At 35.1% G+C, this 24,622-nt stretch overlaps 1 protein-coding gene across 8 annotated transcripts in view; it reads left to right on the top strand.

Annotated features, from left to right (window-relative positions):
* cald1a (caldesmon 1a) overlaps positions 1-24,622 on the top strand; it is a 125,815-nt gene that overhangs the window by 68,688 nt on the left and 32,505 nt on the right. For all 8 annotated transcript variants that reach the window (XR_015941161.1, XR_015941162.1, XM_088644854.1 and 5 more), the window contains one exon: positions 1,385-1,485. Coding sequence is in view for 6 of the 8 variants with exons in the window: in XM_088644854.1 (XP_088500980.1) it covers positions 1,415-1,485 (71 nt within the window). In the remaining 2 variants the exon portion in view is untranslated. The remainder of the gene's footprint in view (positions 1-1,384; positions 1,486-24,622) is intronic.

Below are 24,622 nucleotides of genomic sequence, written 5' to 3'. Positions count from 1 at the left end.
CCTGGTCTAGGTTTTACCTAGTTACATATCCTTAAAGCAGTGGATTAGATATGTTAATTACAGATTATGTGCACTCAAATCAGGTTAATGTCACAGGCACCTGTAGTTAAAACTGAATGCTTCATTGAGAAAAAAAAGTAATTTATTATGAGAAATATTTGACACCCTGGATTATTAGTTTAAGGCACTGTACATTTTTCATGCAGGAAATAATTGTCAATGTTTTTTCACATCAGTGTTTATTCTTGAAGATAGATCTCCCATGTCTGGCTTTCTAATTTGGTTTCTTTTAGAGTTCACAGTGAAGATGTCAGTACCCCTCCTTTCGTCTTTGTAATAAGGTCATTCCATAGACCAGGACATCTCTACTCATGGCTATGTCAATCTGCTCCATTGCTGTTCTTTAATGTATCCAGCTCGATTAATGCTATACTAATCTTTTTAATTATCAATAAAATAATTAAGGAGATGGTTATAGCAAAATTGTGGAAGAGACCAGATTGGAAAGGTACCCCTTCCACAGACTTATAGCTGTACCTTTTGTGTATACCAGCACAGATACGTATATACGTTCCTGACTTGATTTATATGACACATTTTATACAGCCCTAGCATATATGTGATATGAAGGTGAAGATTAGGAGAGATGTTAATGTGAAATGCAGATTATGTCCTTACAGAGACAAAACTTTAATGAAGACATGATCTTCAAAAAGAGGATTCAGTGTAGGTAGGCATACACAACAGCAGTGTACTTAAACTGAGTGGTTTCTTTTGTAAAGCTTACTTTACCAAGGTAGCCTTGAGATTCCAGATCATCAGTGTGGCATTTGACAACTCATAAACAATTCTTTGTTGAGTGCATGTTATTTTTTAAATAACTGGACCTTGGAGCTAAAAATTCCATTACTAAACAAAATGAAAAACAGAACAGGGTAAACAATGGAAGCCACAGTTAAACTACTTCAGCCATGGAAAGTGTTCTGTGATGTTGCTACTGTAGCATAAGGTTATTCTAACTAATGAAATTCTGTCTATCATAATTCTTTCTGTTACATTTTGAAGACAAGCATGATGCACTGCATCATGGTAGACTTTCAGGTTCAATTGTAATCTAGTAATCAGTTTCCAGAATTCAAAAACATTCAACTGTATTTTTTACATTGAAAAGAATACAGTTAACCTTGTTAAGCAAACCATTAACACGTTCAGGTTCAAGTAGAAGTTTGTGATTGTATACATTTAAAGAAAATCTTTACTATTGGTTACACTCCCAGACGTGATGATGTTATAAGTAAGTTTGTTACAGCATTTCTGTTAATAAGGTCAGAACACTGCACATTGTGAAAATATTACAGAACTGAATAAATACCTTTTGTTGCAGATCTGATCTTGAGACCCATCTTTACCCATTATGGATGACTTTGAGCGCCGCAGAGAACTCAGGAGGCAGAAGCGTGAAGAAATGCGTCTTGAGGCAGAAAGGTAAGGCTTAGGCCCAGGTGCCTCAGACACAATCCAAATACCAGAAGTCTTGCTGACTACAGAGGTGTTATTCATTCAGTTCAGTTTTCTGAAACCAGGTGGAACAAGGATAAGCCACAGGAATGTACTGGTACCAGCATACAATGCCTTGTACTTTTCAAACCTAAAATAAGAACATTACAACAGACCTTTTATGGAAAAAGAGATTTAACCTTGAGTTTTAAGAAAAACTGTTTAGTAAACTGTTTTTTAGTCAGTGACCTTTCCCTCTCATTCCATGCTTAATAGATGAATTTAGCTCATTATGAAGGAGCTATTTTTTAAGCCCTAATAGAGAAGTCTGATGTCACTTCTGAGTTGCAGAAATAACATTCATATCTTAAAAAAGCCATTAAATAGTGGGCATTTTCATTTTTTTTCCAGAGCAGAACAGTGGAAAAAAAAATAGCTTGTGCTTAATGATATTGCATTGTTGTTTTAATATTGTACTAAGTCTTTTCCATAAAAACTCAAGTTTTCTTTTCATTTTAACTATTTGTAATCCACACATCTTCTTCAACACTGGAAGCACTTACTTGCAAAAGAAACACGTTTCACACCTGAGGAAGGCTCTTATAAAACAGAAAATGATAAAGAGAGAGCCCAAAAGATAGTGTCACACAGGACCAAAAAGCATTGACTTATCTTCTTCCACTGCAACAGCAATAAAGCCAACTGAACATCATCAGAGAGCAATACCTATTAATAATTACTGTATTTAAATCACTATAATATGTGGATGTTACTTTAGTGAATACATGGTTTCTGACCTAATTTAAGATACAACCTTATGGTCATAGAATAATTCCACACGTGAGTAATTGAATGTAGAAAAGTCCTGGGAATAGAAAATAAATCATTTAAAAACCTGCTGGCATTTGTGGACTCATTGTTTTAGAAAATCAGTGCACAAGAAGATAAGAAGGATGATGAAAAAAAAGAGACAATCTGGCCCATTGTTATTTTTAGTAGACACCAGCATATGTTGTGTTTAGATGGATCGAGGATAATTAAAACCATGATTACACTGTGTTTGTGACTCCACAATCTCCGTTATAAAGAAGTGCTACAATATGTCTCTACTTTCTTTTTCACTTTTTAAATGGGCCCAGTTTTCCTTGCCTTGTTTGAAGTAGTAAGGCCTGAGCTTTTGGATTTTCTTTAGATTTTTTAAAACTGCAGTAAATCTCAGTTGTCTTATTTTCTCTTGCCTAAAAAGGCTCAATTCCCTTAACCTGTCTTTATATGTCCTTGGTCCAGAGGTTATTTGTACTAATTCTTGAAATTCTGGACCAATGTTTTTCATCATGATGCTTGTTCTCCCCCTGATTAGTTTTTATTTTTGGGTTATGATTGTTTAGTGATGGAAAGTTGTTGTCTGGCCAAAAGACCTTCCCATTAAACTTCTTTATCTCAGAAAATACACTGTAATCTATAGTCTTAAACCATATATTTTCTTCAGATGCAATACGATAAGGGTCTCACTTGAGAAGCTATTCTGTATGTCCTTGAAGGGAACTTAAACTGGTAATAGTAACAACAAGTTTGTGTAAAGTAAGAACTATGTCTCCCAGACTTAAAGAATTAATCAAAAGCAGACTTGGCATAAAGCTTCACTAATCAATTAATAAAACAAACGAGTACGGATAGAGGTCCTACATCACACATTCTTAAACTGAACATCTTAGGGATGGTAGTGTTGCTTAGAGCTGTAAACTATATTTTCATTTTTATTACTTTTTAAAAATTGAGTATGGAACTGATTAAAAAGATGTGGTGAAATGTGAATCAAATTTCTTGTAATAAGCATCTTGCTAAGAGTCCTGGCCAGGGAAGTGGGATCTTGGCAATCTTTAACATGACCGCCTGACAGCTTTGGCAGTTCCCATATTACAAAACTGCCTTTTCCCAATAGTTATAGAAGGCATACCCATTCAGAAAAGCTGCTTTTGTATTTTTTATATAATTAATTAACACTTATATAGCGCTTTTCTGGACATTCCACTCAAAGCTCTTTACAGGTAATGGGGACTCCCCTCCACCATCCACCAATGTGCAGCATCCACCTGGATGATGCGACAGCAGCCATAGTGCGCCAGAACGCTCACCACACATCAGCTATCAGTGGGGAGGAGAACAGAGTAATGAAGCCAATTCATAGATGGGGATTATTAGGAGGCCATGATTCGCAAGGGCCAATGGGAAATTTGGCCAGGACGCCAGGGTTAAACCCCTACTCTTTTCGAGAAACGCCCTGGGATTTTTAATGACCACAGAGAGTCAGGACCTCGGTTTTACGTCTCATCCGAAGGACGGCGCCTGTTTACAGTATAGGTTCCCTGTCACTAAACTGGGGCATTAGGACCCACATGGACTGCAGGGTGAGCGCCCCCTGCTGGCCCCACTAACACCTCTTCCAGCAGCAACCTTAGTTTTTCCCAGGAGGTCTCCCATCCAGGTACTGACCAGGCTCACACCTGCTTAGCTTCAGTGGGTTACCAGTTGTGAGTTGCAGGGTGATATGGCTGCTGGCGCATTAATATATTAGATTATATTAGATTAATATATCTTACAGTTAAAATACTTTTAATTTAAAGGTACCAATGCTAATATAATACTTAGTAATATGATTCACTATTTGCTGAAAAGGGAGAAATATCTATTAAGAGATTAATACATGTTCAAAATTGATAACCAATGAAGAAACTACTCCCACTGATTTTAAATAATGTGTGGATTTGAGTTGTCTGAACCAAATAGATCTTACAAGGGTTTTTCCATATTAGTTCAAGATGCTGCACATTTGATCTCAGATTATGCAATCGCAGAACAACAATAACAAAAAATAAATAATGATTCTAACAAAATTAAATTTAAGTCTAGCTTAAAGTGTGCCAAAGTATTGGTAAATGTGTTAAATAAGCTGATGTTTTAATGATAAGCACAATGTTTCTAAACTAAATAGTTGTCAACATACCTTTAGTATTTTTTTATTTTTGAGTCTGTTTACTGCAAGAAAGTTTTATTTGTAATTAAATATGACAAGCCTATTTCTTGCCAAGAGAAGAATACCCCAGCTTTTCTAAAACATGAGGCAGTACACAGACAAGAAGAAAATCTCTCACAGCAAACAGATGTCACTAAATACAATGCAGTTGCCTTAAAATTATTCATTTGGTAGGTTTTACAGAAACTGGTGAAGTCATTCTTCTTTCATTGTTATTTTTAAAGCTGTGTAATGAAAATTCCTTTTGTTTTGAATCAAAGATGCCTAAAACAGAATCTTAAAAACCTTTAACACAACATGATTTGTAATATTCCCGTAATTATTTTGAAAATGTGTTATCATAATGTCTGAGATTAAAGAAACATCTGCTTCTGTATATCAGATGTTTTTCTTGCTTTCAGAACCTACAGTATGAAGCCAAGATCTGTTTCGTTTTTATGTTCTCTTGTATGGTAGCCCGTTATAATAATTATTGTTAATACAGTGTGATGCCACATAAAGGACTGTTTTCCTATATGACAGAGGCTTTTAAATTCCTAAGCTCTTCTGAATTAGAATTTTGCAGCGGGGTCATGCCATTGTTTCCTACATGTAAGGATTTCACTTTATCCTATATGTACGAACAGCAGTCTGCTTCCTTATATGGATTGACAAGCAGATCTGGCTGACCATGAGAGGACAAAAAAGATATACTGTGATGTAGTGAAGGAGCCTTGAAACACTTAAGCAACTGCAAAGATTTGGATAAGCTGCAGACGCCAATTGCTCGAAAAGTGTCATGTGTTCTATCAGCTGTTAAAAAGATAATGGTTTTGGCTGTTCTGAGAAACCTCACCCTGGGGTTGTTTGTTCAAACTTTACTACATTATTATAAGACCCAGAAATGATTTAAATTCATATCTGCTGTGTTGACAGTTTAGTTGTATATTTTAAAGCAGCAGTGTGGAGCTTCCTAATTAACTCCCAAAATAGCCAGTCTTACCTTAAACAAATAAAAAACGTAGCCAGAGATACAGTACAGTATGCAGTATAATAGTGTAGATGCGTATCTTGTTATTTTGAATTATAGAAAACTTATAAGTAATAAGTAAACTGGAGTTTAGAAGCTGCCAGGGACCATATTTAATTAATTTGAATGTTATGTAATATTTTTTTTAATAACTCGTGTTTCCCTCATATTCATTTAGTTCTGTTTTGGCATCTATTTGCTTTTAAAAATATCAAAGTGAGTTATAAAGACCTTCATCTAGTTACACGTTCTATGAAAATAGAGTTTACATAGTTCAGAAGGAACTAAAACCGTAAAGTACTTATTGGGATTATCTTTGGTCTGCCTTAACAAGAGGCCAAATTTCAAGAAAGAAGCATAGTCAAATCCCCATGCCTATGTTTGCTTTTATCTTTGGTACCTGTAGATGAAGGTGAGACCAAAGTGTGAGACCATCCATATAATCAGTATGTTGTTTGTTTTTCTGAGCACTTTGACTCTAAAATACCCTTCCACCATCCACACCTTTTCAATTGGGGTGGACAAGATAATGGAAATGCCTAACTAAAAATGACTCATATTTTGAAGTAACTAAATCACAATTTAAAAGGATTCTACACCTTTCATATTTGTTTACAAGCTAATTGCCAATATGTTTACCAATATAAAAGACTTCTTAAAATCAACATGTTAGTATGTGAGTTTCTAAAGCAACATGAGAGATCTAACTAAAAAAAGAGATCAAATAGTACCTGAATTGCAGGTGCGTCAGTCACATAAATGAAAAAATTGAAGCTCAGAAACAGGAATAGACAGACATTTAACAGGATAGTTGATAAAAACCATGAAGAGCCTCAAAAAGTACCATAAAACTGAACCTACACCTCTGGCACAATCTCAACAAAAACTGTACATTGTGAGCTTCACAAATGTGATATTTGTGGTAAGGCTGCCATTCTGAAATGACTTATAACCAAGGCAAGTGCAGAGTAATGCATCACCTGGTGTAATGGAAACAAAACCTGAACTTCTAAGCAGTGAAAGAAAGTAATGTGTCTGATGTGTCATCTTTTTCTCTTTTTCCTACATCTGGATGGATTTATGTTTGGAGGTAGCGCAAGGAAGCCTTCAAACTCCACACTGCCTGTTCTCAACTGTTAAATATAGTGGTGGATCTATTATGTTATAGGCGGCAGTCTCATGGAAGTCATTGGGTCTGATTATTAATTTGCATGGTAGAATTATGGCCAAGGAATATGAAGTCATTTTAGGTAACCAGGTGCACACTATGGTGTAAACATTGTTTCTTCAAGACATTCCAATATTCCAAGATGATAACATACTTACACACACTGCTAAATTGATTCAACAATAGTTTCATGAACACCAGGATGAAAAACACCTTCCATGGTATCCACCATCACTATATCTAAACTTCATTGAACCTTTAAGGACAATCTGGAATGAAGAGTGTGGAGGAGGTTTCCATCTCATTCTTCTCTCAAAGAACTGGAGGATTCCCATCTTGAAGAATGGTCCAATATCCCACTAGAAACATTTCAAATTCTGTACAGCAGTATTCCAAGAACAATTGAAGTTGTTCTGAAGGCAAAGGGCAGCCCAACCCCTTCTTAGTTAATAAGGATCCATATATTTATCATACAGTATGTTCATCTATTGGTGTATTAATAAATTAAAGCAATTCATTAACTTGGTTTTTCCATGATTTTGTCGAACCTCTTGTATTACCAGTGTTCTTCACCCTTGTGAATATTCAGATTATGTATATAGTCCGCACAACATAAAGTAAAGGAGGGCACTAATGTAAAAGAAAGATTTATTCCAGATGAAATTAATGTTTTTAATATAATTAAATTGGGATGAAGACAACTGTTTCACCTTAGTTCATTCAGTCGCTCAAATTTTTCACTAACAATGTTCTAATAGCGTTAAAGCAGTTACATACTATACCTACTGTAATCCACTGTTAGACCAATAAGAAAAATATCATTTAAACTTATTCTTTAGTTTTAAGAAGTTACTGACATTTAAAATGAGTCTTTAAACCAGGATAAACACTGTGGTAATTTGCATTGCTTAACTTATTTACCCCATAAGTCCTTCACAAGCATATTGGGACAGGGCACAGGGAACAAGTTTGCTGTTTTCTGTTAATTAAGAATAAGAAAACGAATTGGGAATACATATTCCCCAAAATAATCAGAGGCATTAAATTGAAACCACAATAGAAAATGAATTTCCACAATGGAGAATAATTTTTATATTTCTGTTTTAGGGTATAAAGAAAACATAATTCGATAATATTTAAGAGCTTTCATTGCAATATCAATTTTTTGCATTTTCAAGTACTGATGCAATCAATCCTAAATTAATGAAACTAGTGATATATTTTCTTTAGTTAACGTTTTGTTTTTCACTTTAATATCTAAAGGTAATGGAGAATGTCAGATTTAAATTCTATGCTAGTAAGTAAATAGTAAGCTGCAATCCATACAGGAAGCTTGGAATCAACTGCACAGGATACAAGTCTAGTACAGCTACAGTATAGTGAAAGTGTACTGTTCTCTAGAATTGTGTAGTACTACTACACAAGGGATATTAAGTAAAGAATTATACATATCAATTATTTAGCTCCATATCAGCAGAGACCTCATTAGTTTTCTCAGACTTAATCCAGGTGAATGCTGCACATTGGAACGGTCAGATTTGCATTGTGTTGTTCCGGAGTCTGATTTGGATATGTGTCTCAGCACCTTGTTTAAATCTGATTCAGTGAATCATGCTGTTCTTGAGGTATTTGATGTAGGAGACAATTTTACACGAATATTTTAAATACCACATGTACTTCTTCAAGATGAAGCTCACCAGTCCAGGGATAGTGTAAAACAAAACTGCTTATTGTTCTATCAGTTAAACATAAGATGTGGCAGATATTCATGAGGACTAACTTTTGGACCTTACTGCATACTGTACATAGATACGTTTTTAAATAGAAAGTGTTAATAACTTACAGTATGTTTCTCTTTAGAAATTGTATAAGAAAAATATTATTCAGATAGTTGCGGTTACAGTCTTACATCTTCCAGTAACATATGCGCCAGGTCCCTGTATCTCAATGGCCCCTTCCTTAAAGCTGCTGAAGACTTTAAAATAATTCTTACATCACACAAACTACACATTTTCTCATATTGTTCCAGATTTACGAAAGAATCGTGGGATGCAGTATATCAGCAAAAGTACAGTTATTTAGTACAATTAGCAACTGAAAATTGTAATTATCTTGATGAGGCCTGGTTTACAGACTTAATTACCTTTATTAGTGGAGATTTTCTTTGCATAAAAATCACAAATGCTTTTTAAGTGGTCAAATAATAAAAATTACATTTATCAGTTCTTTTTCGGCTGTACAGCATTTGTTCTGTGGCCTTAATTTTAAGTAAATGTTAGGTTATTTTTGCATTAAAGGTTGTCTGAGAGATTTTCCACCCACAGTATCTTGGGAGGAATACAGTAACAACTCAAAGGTAATTACAGTAGCTGTCTATGTCCATTGGCTCTCCCAAGTAACAGTTCTGTGGTGTATGGCAAGGTTGCTTTCCGTAAATGTGTTTTCTTTCTTGCTGCTTTTCCTCAAAAGTGTGTTCTGCATGCCTGTTTTTGTTTTTTCCTTACATTATATTTAACTTTGGTACCGTAACTACAGTATAAGGAATTCTAAGAGAAGAGAAGCAGCGATAAGCAGTGCAGTAGTGTACTTTGTAAATAGTCATTGTACATGACGAGGTTTTCCCACAGTGTCAGTGTCCCAGAGTTGGCTTTCCTGACATATTCTGTCTCCAGGCTTTCTCAGATTTAAAAAAAGAGAAGAATATAAAACTAAATTTAAATGGTGGATGCTGCACATTGGTGGTGGTGGAGGGGAGTCCCCATTACCTGTAAAGCGCTTTGAGTTGAGTGTCCAGAAAAGCGCTATATAAGTGTAAGCAATTATTATTATTATACATAAAATAAAAATAAATGTGATGATATTTGATTGAAGCTATTTATTGAACTGAAGTTATTCAAATTATGTCCCATGTGAGACACACAAATGTTGATTATTTTTATTTACTGTATGTACTGTCTTACTATCATCTTTCAAACTACTAGCTTTATTTTTTTTAATTTTGAAAGGTGTGGCTCTTCTATTCAGTTGTCCATGACTTCTAACACTCTGAAACACACATGAAACATCTTAGTAGTATGCTGTGTGTTAAATTTCTTTTTACACACTTCTATGCATTTTATTCTTTCAGCTTGTGCTTTGCTCAGTGACTAATACTGAGTTACTGCCCAATAATCCAGTCACATATTGTTGAGGGAATGCATTTTCAGGATTAGTCTTATTTTTCTTTTCAACAACCCTTTAAATAACTTTTTGAAAAGAGCTGACTTTTGCCATGCTCTGTCCATGTTTTCTCTGTGGCCCATATTTTCTCACACTCCAGTCTGCCCTTTGTGACTTTTGGTTTTCCTGGGTCTGAGGAGTGCGTTTATGTTTGTGGCTGTGTTAGGAAAATTCTTTAAACACACTGGAATGCTTTAGCTGATGTTCCTATTTCAGAAAAAAAGATTCTGATGGAATATTCTGCTTAACAGCTGAGAGTCAATAAAGACTTATGTGTTTGTAAATGGACTTCTGAGATTGGGAATGAAAAGTAGCCTAGAAGAAGGATACTGGGTTCATCATTGTAATTAATTCCAGTACTCCATCTGACTTTTTTCCAAAGTACCTAAAAATAACACAATAAATGTGAATGAAAGGAATGAAAAAATTCAGTGCATTTTAGGTTTTGGTAGATTCATCTTGTAGTTGCTATTTGCAAATTTCAGCAACATCCTTTTTTAAGGTGTTAAGTACTTTAGTAATAAAGGTGGTTATTAAAGTATATAAAAAGCGAGGTGAAACTCACACAGTGGACACTCACACCAACACAAAGACTAAAAATCCATTAGTATTCACTCAACAGCAGTTTTTATTTTTATTTTTGAATGAATCATTTTATTTGGCCTTTATTTGGTTTTGTATCTGGGAGAAGGGCAATCTCCTTAACCTGACATAATACATTGCGGTTGATGTTTACTTAATAAAACTGAGTGACATTTTAATGTACAGTAGCTGATATTATCTTTGCTGTTTCAATGTAATACTGAAGAGATGCCATAATTGTTTTTTGAATGTATGATACTTTGGACATTTTGGATTAGGTATTATTTTATATATCATTTTTTATTTTGAGAATACTTGTGAAGCATCCTGTTTCAGTGCTTCATTTTCTTTTCTTTTAAAGAACACCACCTGCATAGGCTGTGTCACATTGCATGGGATTTTATGACTGAGAGAGTATATCTGACCTGTAACCTCCCACGTGTTCTATGCAAACCTGAAGACAGACAGGTTTTTATGTTGTATACTTCTCTCCCTGTCTCTGTGTCTGTGTCTCCATGGAGAAAAGCTGGGGTATGCGAAAAGACGCATTCCTAATGCAAGAAATTGTATAGGGCTAATAAAGAAACATTATTTATTTATTTTATTTACATTACATTATTTTGAGTATGCAAGTATTACATCAAATATGGAATACAAGTATCTGAGATTTCTTTTGGAAGAGCTTCTTACACATTGTATTTTAGCTGTGATGGGCAGTTGCACTTTCCTTTAGCACATCTGTGAATCATACAAGAAGAACAAGTAATAGGTTTATTCCATGCTGAAAAAAAGAAGACAGAAAACACAAAGTTTCGGCCGTGGAGCCTTCTTCGGGTACAAGGCTCCACGGCCGAAACGTTGTGTTTTCTTTCTTCTTTTTTTCAGCATGGAATAAACCTATTACTTGTTCCTTTGCAGCCTACGCTGATCGAAAATATCGATCCACAATAAATGGACCACTTTAAGCATTTTCTTTGCTTCATTACACCTGGCATGATATTTCAAGCTCACTCACAAAGACTGTGGGAGGAGGCAGTTCCTGTTAAAGTTGCTGCTTTTGACAGCAGCTCTAAACTAGCGTGGGAATATTAAGTTTGGCATAGCTTACACTTGGCCTTTTATCAGAGTGATGTGCAGAAGTGGTGGGATGTTGAAGGGGTTTGTCCTTTTGAGCTTTTTCATTGTAGAGATTTTTAAGTTAAAATCCCAAGGGAAAAGATTATTTTTGCACATATTTTGTATAATCAGTAGTTGAAGTGATTTAATTATCTTTCGTGGAATTTGTAATTTATTTTCCTAGACATCATTATTTTATGATGCTGTCATTCCTTTTTCTAGTAAATACTTAAAGTTTACAACATTCACAACAGGACATTAAGTGAATGAACTTTCTAATTTTATATTTGAGCTTGTCTTTAATCACTCATGCAGTCACATCTGTTTGTGTGTGAGATTGATCTTGAGGCGAAATAAATTCAAGTGAAAAATAAAGGTATACAAATATTTTTTGTATGAAAGTATGAAAGAACGTTTTTTTTCTTTACTCAAAGTTACAGCATTTACTAATTTAACCCTCATATTAAAAAGTTAAGGTGGGATAAATTGATTAATTGGTTTAAAGAATATTATTGCCTTTGTATGGAAGTCCCTGACTTCGTACCGTGGTATGAAGTACCAATGCACATGAACCCCAAAGGGTGCCTATACCCTGTTTTCTCTAATCTAAATAAAGCCACCAGTATAAATAGTGAAGAATTGTGAAAGCAGGGCTGAGGCAGGATCAACCCTGATGTAAGAACCTTCCATTGAGCTGGTCCATAACCTGCTTTTTCCTCATACATTTCCTCTATAAACTTAACCTTAAATGATAGGAGATGTGTGCTTTGCCCTTTTAACTTTTCCAAAGCTACAGTAAGTTTGCTTTACCCTGTTAAGTTATATGAGAGTCAAATTGCATCCCCCTTCATCCCTATGGGAAATTCTAGTCTTTTCCCTGCTCTAACCACATTTCTAAAACTAGTATGACTTCACAATTAGATGCTTAGACCACCTTCCCCTGTGCCTGTTCCCTATTTATAGTGAGAAAATGATCGAATGCAGCTGATCTTATTCTCACTGTCTTGTGCAAATGCTTGTGCTTTTTCTTTCTCTTCCTAGTCTCTAAGCCACACCAACACAGATGGGACAGACAAACTGTTGCTACTGTATGTTAGATTTTAATTAAATACTGAAAATATGGATTGTCTAAATATCAAGTCTCGCCATAGGACCTAGCAAATCAGCAAATCAAATAATTGACACATGGCTATAAATGAGAATAGTTTAGATATACTGTACTCCATGCATACAGATAAGGTTTTTTAGACCAGTAAAAATGTAAAGGTAAAGTATGCACTAAAAGATGCATAACAAAGCATTGTCTGTACACATGCAAAAGTGGAGTAAAAGTCCCTCACTTTTAGTTTTCTCTCCCAAGTACTTCAGGCAGTTTGAATAATCTTGTACACCAAGCACTTGTACACAGTGTGTATTTCTTTTGTGTTCTTTCATTTACCCATTCGTTATTTCTTTATTAAAGTGTCACATTTTTTTCCTGAAATTATGTGTTGGTATACTGTATAAGGTGAAACCCTCTGTTTAATTAATTTAGTTTTTATTTTACATTATACCAAATTTATACAAGTTTCTCATTTTTTTAATAGTTGTACAGTACCATTTGCTACTATATTAAATTAGATTATGAGGATGGAATCCAGAACTTGTTCAAATATTTTGGGTCACCACTTTTTGACTGCTTTATTTAAAACCTTGCTAGCCAACATAAATATTTTGCCAGCGATTACCAGAAAAATCGCACTTGTTTGAAGGGGTTTCTTAGATTGTAGAATATATTACATTCCAAATAAATGTATTATGCAGATGATAAAATGAGGTTCTTTCTCATTCTTTCTTGGTCTTAGAAACATTGGAATTTGTCTCAGTTTGAGGCCTTTAGGCTAGGAAAATGAGAGAGGGCCCCCAGCACAGAATTAATCATGAACGGTATTTGACTGACATGAATTTTAACAGGCTTTTTTCAGAAAAAAAGGAATATGAATTGAAACTTTAAGATTAATACATACAGTTGTGTTTTGGGTTTACAAGGCTATATGGAATTATATTTAGAAGCTTTAAGACTACATTCTTTATGGCACAATATATTTGCCAAAACTTGCTAGTGTGTTGCTACACAAATGTATTGCACAGCATAATATAAATGGGTAAATATGCCTACATATGGTAACATTTCAAAATCTGAAGAGAAAAGCGTACAAAAAGCATTCACAGGAAAATTGATTTACACTGTTAATGGCTGAAGCTAATGCTAGTTGATTACAACTACTAATAATGTTCAAGTAAAGGCATACCATGGCTTTCCATTGAAGAATCTATCATTCCACAACACCATTTCAGAAAGTAAATATGAGTGTGGCATTTCTCCAGGAGGCCTATCTGTTCACATTTGTTCACTTCCTTATATACAGACAGTGGGTAGGGAAGCTCTTTCTTTCATGCCAGGGCTATGGCAGTTGCAATTGCAGTGCATAGCAATTTACCATTTATGGTTTTGGAGTTTAATGCAGACAGGAATAGATGTTATATTATTGTTACAGATAAACTATTTAATACTCCTGTGTCTTCGGCAAGTGTTAAAGCTCCCAAACATAAGCCTTTGTATCACTTTTTACATTCCTTCCTTACCTAAATTCTCATCATTTACTGTTGCCTGGGGACATTAACAGTTGCTTGAATCCTGCATTATGACACCCATCTTCTAAAACTGCTTCATTTTCAAAAGCAGCTTGTGTAGCCATGTGTTCTTTCCTCTTAGACTTTGTGATTTCTGACCCTTGAAGTTTCCTGTTTCCTATAGACAGACAATGCTCCCTTTCTCCCTATTCATCTTACTTATTCACATATTAATGACTTTTCCTTAGATGGTAAACTTCTTTCCTCAGTTTGTTTTTGTACTTGTCAAGATATAATGATATCAGGTCATGCCCTTTTAACATCAGAACTTCATTTTCATAATCAGAGTAGACCCATCCATAGCATCACAGCTCCCTACTATTGCAAGAAGTACTGTACATGTAAAATGTAATTTTTTTGCCAATGGGCCTACATGCGTGAACAAATAATTTATTTTTCTGCTCAAAAGAATTAATGGCATAAGGAAAGATTAACAGACTAAACAGACATAATTCTCTGATAAGATCAGCATTATGATATGTATAGAGAGTGTCATAAAATACAAATTAAATCAAGGTATCACTCAACAGATAGAAATGCAGCTAATTCAATCCTGTCATATTCTGGTGTAGATACTAGATTTGGTGAAAATACCAGCAAACTTTTAGCCAACAAGCTATGCCAGCTCAATGTCGTAGTCAGATTGTAACGTCCCAGGTGCAAACCCATGATCATAGACATCATCCTGTTGTCAGGCAAATGCGTTTACCTCTTGAGCCACTCAGGAGGCCACAGCCTCACACCTCTTGCCAGTCTTCAGTGTTGTACCTTAGTAGATGCCTCTTTCCACATTTAGTTGAACACACTGGCCTTTGCATAATTACTGTCTAACTGTCAGATCAAACCCTCACTGACAAATTGGTCAGAGATATACTAACTAGAGAAAGTAAGACATACTTTGAGTGGCACCAGTGATAAATATCCAATTTCTTCTCTTAATGACCTCATGTTTCTGTCACTTTCCCAATATTTACTTTACGGTTTCATTGTTCCCTGGCATTTCCCCTCCCTTGTTTTCTCTTCTTTCCTCTTGGTCTTTCTTCTATTGTGTCTCTGTCCTCTGTAAGACATATAGAAGTAGTTGTTTTCATTATGACAGGCATTCAGGAACAATGAAGCATGGAAATGTATGTAGAAAGTTCTAGATGCCTCAGCTGTAGTTTTATTTAAAAAATATTTCTGCTTAACTTCAAATTGTTGCTAGTTCTTGTATCTGTGAAGCATAATGAACAGCTCTTTCTAGGTTTAGGAAAACACTTAAAAGTTGTTGTTGAAAGCTTTCAATATTAAGCACTGTCCCTACTGAAACTGGAATTCACATAGTCTGGGTGTTTATTTTACCGAGCTAACACTAACATCAAGCATATATACTATACATATCCTGTCAGAGACATTTCATGGAAACCAGTTTCTAGGAACATTAGTTTTCTCTATCCTGACCTCATTGTGACCTAATCCGTATTCATGTGTAATAAATTAAGTTTCTCATGCTGTGAAATTCTTGAAGTTTTTCTTGCAGTAAAAGAAAAAAAGCTTCGTTTGAGCTCTAAACTCAAATGTTTATTACACAATGTGAAGTGTGAACAATATTACAACAGCATGTTATACAAATGTAGGTGGTAATGAGAGCAATACTGAATATAAAATCCAGCAAATGTAAAATCAGTTAATGAGGAATTTAATGTTCATACTATAAATTAAAAAAAAGAATGGGCTTCTCCATCACAGTCATCAAAGTGTTGAACATCAAAGTGTTGAATGAACCTTAAATATGTTTTCACCTAGTGATTCTAAGAACATTTTAAATTATTGTTGTTATAGTGCAAAGAGGCACGTTTTTCCATTTCTTGGGAATTTTGTGCTGTATTCAGCTTCTGAGTTATGATTAGCCGCCTGTGGTATGAGTTTAAATTCAAAGTGCTCTGACTGCGTGGCACTCTCTAGAAATGTAAACCCAGAATCATGCATATTAATAGTGCTTAAAAATTACGTTTAAAATGTAAGGATAATGTTCTTGACTTTTTAGAAGTTACTCATACTGAAACAATGAGTTATTAGTAAAGGTAAACAGCAAAACAAAATCCATCCATCCATTTTCTTACCACTTCAGTTCAGGGTTTCAGGGGAGCCAGAGCCTATATCAGTATCCCCAACAGGCATAAGGCAGGATACACCCTGGATAGGACACCAGAATCCCAGAATCAGGTTAATCTACCAGTATGTTTTGGACTGTGGGAGGAAACCAGGACACCTGGAGGGATCCCACACGTACATGGAGAGAACATATACTCCATGCAGATAGGACCCCAGGTCCAGAATTGAACCTAGGGTCCAGTGCTGTAAGGCAGCAGTGCTGTTCACTGCACCACCACGCCGCACAATCAAATATATGCATACTGTATATTTACAAATATATATACTGTACATACTGTGCAAACCAAATTCAGTCATACTGTATATACTGTAAGTGTGTGAGTTAATTTCCATATCCAAGCCACATCTGCTCATCAAAACCAGAGCTTAACCAGTTTTTGGGTGGATTAGAGCACGTGGTCCACCTCCTGGGCAGGATTCCAGTTGATCATAGAGATTACCTCCATCAGTTTAGGTCCCCATTCATACTGCTGGGAGGACCTCATTTAAGGTCTACAGCAGACACTTGAACCCACATCCCATCAGTTATTAGACCATAGACATACCATCTACGTTACACTGTCTCCTGTGTATCTATTAGGATTACATTATTATATTTAAAATAAAACATGAAAAATAGAAAAGGTAGGTATTTTGAACTACTTCTTAAATGACTGTCAGACCTGCCAATATATTTGAAGAACATTGCAGTCTCTGATATCATGCACATAATTACAACATTGCAGGCTCTTTGGTTTTTGAAATTATGGTAAATACTGATGACTTGCTGCTACATGCCCAATTCACTTAAAGTGTAAGTGAAAATAGTGACTATTTATTTCTCGGCACAATAGATCCAACAGTACTGAACTTTTACAGTTGAGAGCAACAGTGATTGAATCCTCTCCAGAATGTTGTATGATTCTACATTTTAACATTGCTTCTATACCTTTAGTGTCAGATGCAATTGCAGCACACCAGTGGCTTAAGTTATCTGTCGGCGGTTTAGGGTAGTTACAGTATGCAATGAATATTGGTGATTCTTGAAGTAATTGATCAGTATCTAACAAAACTCTGTTTAAAAAATGTGACAAAAGTTGGGAAGTGACAATAACAGAGGCTGTGCAAATGAACTGAAATACATAACACATATTTTAAATATGTGACATTTTGAGAATGTGAATGAAGATTATGCACGGACGTTCTGACATACAGTATGCTAATACACTTTGAATGGTCAGTCAATTAAATTCTTTATTGAAATCGAAATTCTCCATTAAGCAAAGCTTCAACTACTTATAAAGAGACATCCTCTATTCATACTTGTGCACATAAAGATTACATTTTACATTTCTTGGTAAATCAAAGTTCCTCACTTATGTGACAGTCAAAATAGATAATTAGTTCTAGGAAGTAATTTGTATTCCTTTACAGTTTAATTTACATGTATTCTATTTTATTCAGTTCTATTTTCAGTATCTGATACTTTACATTACTTGAATTTTACTTGAAATTTGTTCTGAAGCACATTTTCCTGGCAAGTCCACATATACCTCAGTATGGAGAAAACTGGTGATCTAGGGGATATTGGGGAGGCATGTTGCCAGTTGAGTGGGTGAAGGTAGCTTTGGCAGGTACAAGCTGTGGTTTGGAAGCTACGTGTCTCCTGATGCAGCTCAACTTTAACAAAGTTTGCAGAGCACAGAAGAAAAAAAGAGTATTCCCAATGTTGCATCATCAACATACAGATTTTGAAAACATAAGTGGACTACTGTGTTTAATTATTAACAGCATTCTCACTGTTCACTGTTCCTGGAAGGCTTATTATTTTTCTTGCTGCAACTTCTCATTATAAATAGGATTGTGGCCAGTACTCTGACTAATGTTTTCATTTTTTATTAATTCAAATTGTATTTCTTCTTGTTGATAGTTTTAAAAAATTCCAGTGTCTTCACTGTCTACAATATCACAATATATTGTTTTATATGTGTTCTAAGATAATGACCATTATTATTCTTAGTATTCGTACATTTATCTCACTTGTGCAGCAAACTGGAGGTCAACTACGACAGATTTATTTTAAATGAATTACACTGTTCAAGACTGATTTTTGTTTTTACTTAGGTGGGTTTGTCAAAATGCATTCCTCTTATTGCATCAGGCCTGATTAAGATGTCTAGAGCTCACAAAACTGTCAGGCTTTCAAACTCTAGGTTATTCTTTATGAAACCTACAGGCCTTACATCAGAACATCTACAAACTAAACAGAGCTATCAAAGTGTCTTACAGTCTTCTCCAATAAGAAACACTGTTATCTGTATGTTAGTGACGCTTTGTGGCATCTCACCATGATTCTGTTCCCTTTTTATTCCTTGTTAAGTTGCATAAATGCTTAAAGTGATATTATTCTCATGGGTTACTTAATTGTGATTCATTTTGTACTGTGAGGTAAATTGTGTTAAGCAATCAATATCTTTAAGCTATTGAGATGGATTTAGGCTAATTCAGAAGCAGAGCAGAAACTACTGAAGGCTTAGATATATGGAGGTTTCTGGCATAATCACTGGCATATTCTGTATGTGCATTTTACCAAAACAAATCCCCACCTGGGGTGGAGCCCCAAGTGAAGTGTAAGATTTTTGTCCTGCTCAGAAGTGGTATATTTCATTAGAATCACTCAGTGTGAAGTGTTTTCTATACCTTATAAGGTGTTTCCTTATCATTTGGGGGAAGAAAAAATCAAAATAAATAAAACAATGAATCCAAACAGAACAACAAGTTTTTTTGTAAGGTTTACATCTACAGTTTCATATTGTCCCCCACTGTTATAGAGCCCAGTATTGTGTGGAGGCTTATTTTTGTGAAAACTGAGGAATATGCTCTCTAATTAGCCAATTTATTTTCTTTAAGTATGCTATGACAAGTATATATTCTTCAGCCGTTCTGTTCATTTATTTATGATATGCTGTACTTCCATCTGCCTAATTTATTCGTATTTTACTCACACATATGTATATTGTTCTGCCTTGAAATTGTAATTTGTTTTAAACTGCAGCAAGCTGATAGCATTATAATACTATTAAATCAAAATGTATTGTAAAAAACAAATGGAAATAATTTCATTAGAGAAACAAGTGATTTCCGTTCAAAAGCATTCCAGTTATATAGCAAAACATAAACATTCAGATCTCACAGACTTATAACTTCACTGCATTTACTGTAAATATTCTGTATACTGTACACTGTGTATAAATGTAAAAAGCATGAATAGGGACAAGTTGTTAATACCTTATTAAAGACTACCTTGTTGCTTTGCCACATAATTCTTAAAAAATATATGTCCAAGCATATCAATATTTATCATATGCCAAGTTCACAACCACCCTTTCTTCAGTTTATTACTTTATGGCTTTATCGAAGTGTATAAATCTGTTTGATTTACTTGAGTTACTACTTCACTTTAAATTCTTTAGGTGACAAACTATTGTGTTCTTTGGACCCAGACTGTGTTGTTGGTATGTGATGCATAATGTGCTTCACAGAGCTATTTTAATAAGTGCAGCTGCTGAGAAGGTTTGATTATGCCAAATGGAAGCATTTGGCATAATCATGCATTTCCCTGATTGACAATAGTTCTAAATCAAAAGCAAATTCTTGGGTGAAACTTTTTCCTCGGCAGTGTGTCTCAGGATTAGCTTTGGAACAGACATACTCTTTGATTACTTAAAGACTTTAATAGTGATGAACAATTTGTAAAACAAGCACTGGCAAAGGTGGTTCAGGAGCAGTTTTCTTGGTACAGCTGACTCGCAGCTTGTGCGCTGTCACCTTACATGGTAGCAGCTTTATGCAGTCGTCTTCAGATAATAAAAATAATACAGAAAAAATGCTTTATTCTCTGAAACTTTCATCATGCATGCCTACAAGAGCTAGTTTGTCAGCCTATACAGTCAACTTATTTACTTTCATTTTCTATTTTTATGTCTTCAGTTACCGTAAGAGGATAGTAGCTGGGTTTTATTAAGGTTATATGATAAAATCTGACTCTTTGTGAATCTTGCTTTACATGCTACTCAAAAACACCTGCATACATCACAAGAGGACTGTAATTACAGTTTTTCTTGTCAAGCTTTTCTCAATAAAAATGTTGTACCTTTAAAAATATATGGACTAGTTTACATAAATATTGGTAGCATTTTGTCCTACAATTGAACTTGATAACGGTCATGAAATATTTTATATATTATCAATACATTATGTTATTAATATAGGCCAAAGAGAAAATATTTAAAATATTTGGTAAAACTTTGCTTTAGTGACTTAGGATAATAAAAATACAGAGGTTTTCAAATGGGGGTACACATATCCTGCCAAATTTTGAGGTGTTGTAGGTATCCAGTAGTGATGTTTTTGAATGTGCAATAACTGTTAATAATAATTTTGAATATCATATATAATTGTTAATATTGTATGTCATAGGGTGGCATGGTGGTGCAGTGGCTAACATTGCTTCCTCACAGCACTGGTGCCCTGGGTTCAGTTCTGAACATGGGAATTTGTATGTTTTCCCAATGTTTGTGTGCATTTTCTCTGGGTGTTCTGGTTTCCTTTCACAGAACAAAGACATACAGGTTGACTGGCTTTTGGGAACATTTGCCCTGGTGTGAATGTGTTTTTGTGTATGTGTACTCTGCGATGTCCCATCCAAGATTTATCCTACCTTGCGCCCACTTCTTGCTGGGATGGGCACTGGCTCCTTGATAAAGAGGTTAGAAAATGGATGGATTATGTATCACCTGTACAGTATATGTCCTTGCATATTATAATGCAACAGATCAAAGTTTATCTTCTAAACCTTTTAAAATTAGGATTTATCGGTACACAATTCTGATTCCAATTTAAAAGGTTACCATTGAATCAAACCTATACATCATAGAAGCAACTTTGTAACATTTTTCCTTCCATCTGTTATTGGAAAGCTGATTATTCTTAGTATTGTGGCAACATGCAGCCTATGTTAAAAGCATGGGGTGCAAAGTGGGACTATGCCCTGGAAAGTTCATCAGAGGGTCCACATACAGACAACTCATAGACATCAATTAATACAGTCAGCGTTGATTCATAACATTTATTTCATATCCTGGCCTTATGGCACACATTTTCAATTGTATTCCAGATACTTAAAGGGCTACACACTGAAGGTTTAATAGTTCTTTATTGAGTGATACAGTGTTTGTGCAGCAGCTGAGAGAAGGGTTAGAGGTATTTGTAGCAATTAATGTGTCTCTAGAGACATCCCCACACAGAACCTGGGAGGTTTAAAAGTGTTTTATCAAGAGTAATATGATTTTTTGTTCAACTAAACTGAAGACAGTAGATTGCAACAAATTAACTAGCTTGAGGAAAAAAGTGATTAGTTGAATCAAATGTTTTACAGTCCTGAAATGGAAATCCTGCATTCTTAGAAGGCTAGACATAAAGTTCTGAATAAAGAAAGTTTTTTCTACATAAAAATGTAAACTTTATAATGAGCATGATGTGCATCCAAGCAAACTTCTAACTCTGCACTTAAAACAAGCAGAACAATTCACTTCCATGTATATGAGTAAGGGCTCAATGGAATAGGTGGTTCCATACCCAAAACAACTGAATGATGTAGTACAGCAGTATTACTCACTGTTGTATGCAAAGTTAGATGTCAAAATTATACGTTCTTGAGCACCTTAGAATTATAATATTTATCCTCTAAACAAGCTAGTGAACTAGATGCACCTCTTACACTTCAGGAGCTGGAAGGTGCAATCAATGAATAAGACTGGCTGCCAACAGAACTTTTAATTGAGACATAGACACAAAATGGCCCTGTTATATTACAATCTATCAATCACTCACTGGAGACAGAGAACTAGACTGGCATTGATCATTCTTCGTTTGAGAAAATGTAAGAACTGTATGAAGTGCTGTAGTTTCCGTCCAATATCCCTTTTAAATTCTGACGTAAAGGAGTGGGAGTATTTATACTTTTAGTAGTCACTTTCTGATGATTTTCATGATGTACGAGTCACCCACTGCTTCTGTCTTAACAGTCCCAGTCTGTTAGGATAAGCACTTACATGTACCTATTGAAATTCAGGACCCTGAACATTATATCTCCATTCTCTAAAATGATATTCTGTTTTATTTTGCCAATGTTCTTAGTCCTCCTCCTAATGTAGTAAAACTCTTTCAGTTTTTTAGTTATTTTTCAAAAATTAGCTGGGCCTTTGTGCCATGAATTTCTGTGCCTTTGAAATAACTAGTTATACACACATCTTTTTCTAGTAGTAGTTTACCACTACTGTAATCTTCAGATACATTAAATAAGATTTATAACACATTGCTGAAGATTAGAAAGGGAATCTTTGACAGCATGGTGCCCAAAGTGGTAGCCACTTTTGAATAGATGGAGACCATTTTCAATCACTCTGCACAGTAGAATATCAGTGATTAAAATTAATGTTTTACCAAGGTGTTAATTACCTGCTTGCTACTGTTGTCACATCCTCCTAAATGCATCACAATTCATCATAACTCACCGTAATTCATTGTTGTAAATTTGTTTTACAACAATCCACGTACCCCAGAATCAAATTAACTACTCATCAGCACCCCAAAGAGGCTGGAGGACTTGTCTTGCCAAGTGTTTAGCTTTATTACTGGGTTTTTCAGTTCAGGGCTATTAAGAGGTGGTTGAATCCAGATTTTCATCAGCTAGAGACCCAGTCTGATGTACTGAAGGTAATAATTGATTACCAAGATCTAACAATTTTTTATCTAAAGCAAAAAAGTGTAAAGACTACAAGGTTAATACTCCTTCTGGGTTTTTCTATTTTTCATTCTGTAGGTTTTGTTCCTTTCTTCATGCTTCTGATGACTCTTGGGATTCATTTTAGCTTGCTCACACACTATTGGATCTATTTAATGCATTAGAAATGGGTTTCCTTTAGCACTATACAATATATTATTTTTCTCACAATATGAAGCCCCTCCCTGTTATCAGTGTGGAATGGCGAGTCTATTAAGTGGGATTTTCTACCAGACTGGGAAGTAATAAAGGGTAATATTTTTGCATTGTCACAAACGTAGTGCACATTATTTGCAGGTTATCTGCTACTCCACAGATACTACATGTGAGCTTTGTATGTCCAGGTTAATAAGCACTTATTTACAGTACACACATTTAGAGTGTGCCCCAAATTTAATGTTTTTTGCAGATATGTAGGGTCAGTGTTAGACTATACAACTGGTGCTATTCTCTCCCAGTCTTCAGAAGTACTGTTTCTCTGTGATGTATCTCAGTTAACACTATTAATGCTCAACAACTGAATTTTCTTAGCAGGGATGGCTGAAGCTAAGAAAACTATTTTGAGGACATGATTATAGACTGCTGTTTTTATTGTATTTGGTTATGATATTTAGGTTTTAGGACAGTAGCTTGGGATCCAGCTATTGATTATGTTCCTCAGATAACTTGATGTTTCATGTTCCTGTAATTGTTTCAGTGTTTCTTCCTTTATGAGTTTGGGGTTTAAAGAAAGAATAAAGTCATTCATGTAGGTAGGATTGTCCTCTTTCACAGTGTTGAGTTTAAGCATAAAGTACTTATTTACAGTTCAGCTTCTCTACTTCTTTTACTAGCAGGAATCTTCACACTCAGGGTTATTTCTCCATGTTTACTTGTCCATTCAGTTTTGCTGGCTGTGCATTGCTCACTCTGAATTTGATATAACTAAGCCTTAGGCCAAAAACAGTTTTCCGGTCTGAGTCTCCTCATCACCAGCCAAACCACATTTTAAGATACAATTTTCATCTGATGTAGTGAAGCAGTGTAATGTGGGCTACACCCAACCTCAGTCCTGCTTTGCTGTGAAATTAGCTTTGCCAGGGACTTGATTTGAGGATCAAGTTAGTAACCAGAACCAAAAACTAGCTACTAGTTTTTTAGGTTGGGAGGGGAGTCTTGGACCCTGGAATACTTGCAAACAGCAAAACAGTATTTTAATGATTTGCTTTGCAGAGAGCTTGTTTTTATGTGATTATAGTGAAGACTAAGAATGTAATATCACTGTTTCATCAGAGCTTTGGTTAAGATCATCATAAAATTTACTTCTGCTTATATCTCTTAACTAAGTGAAAAATGTCTACACCCGCA

This window comes from Lepisosteus platostomus, chromosome 9, assembly GCF_059453375.1.
Source record: "Lepisosteus platostomus isolate fLepPlt1 chromosome 9, fLepPlt1.hap1, whole genome shotgun sequence".
Lineage (NCBI taxonomy): Eukaryota > Metazoa > Chordata > Actinopteri > Semionotiformes > Lepisosteidae > Lepisosteus > Lepisosteus platostomus.
Note: the sequence above shows the minus strand (reverse complement) of the source record. Positions and strands in the feature narration are given on the sequence as shown.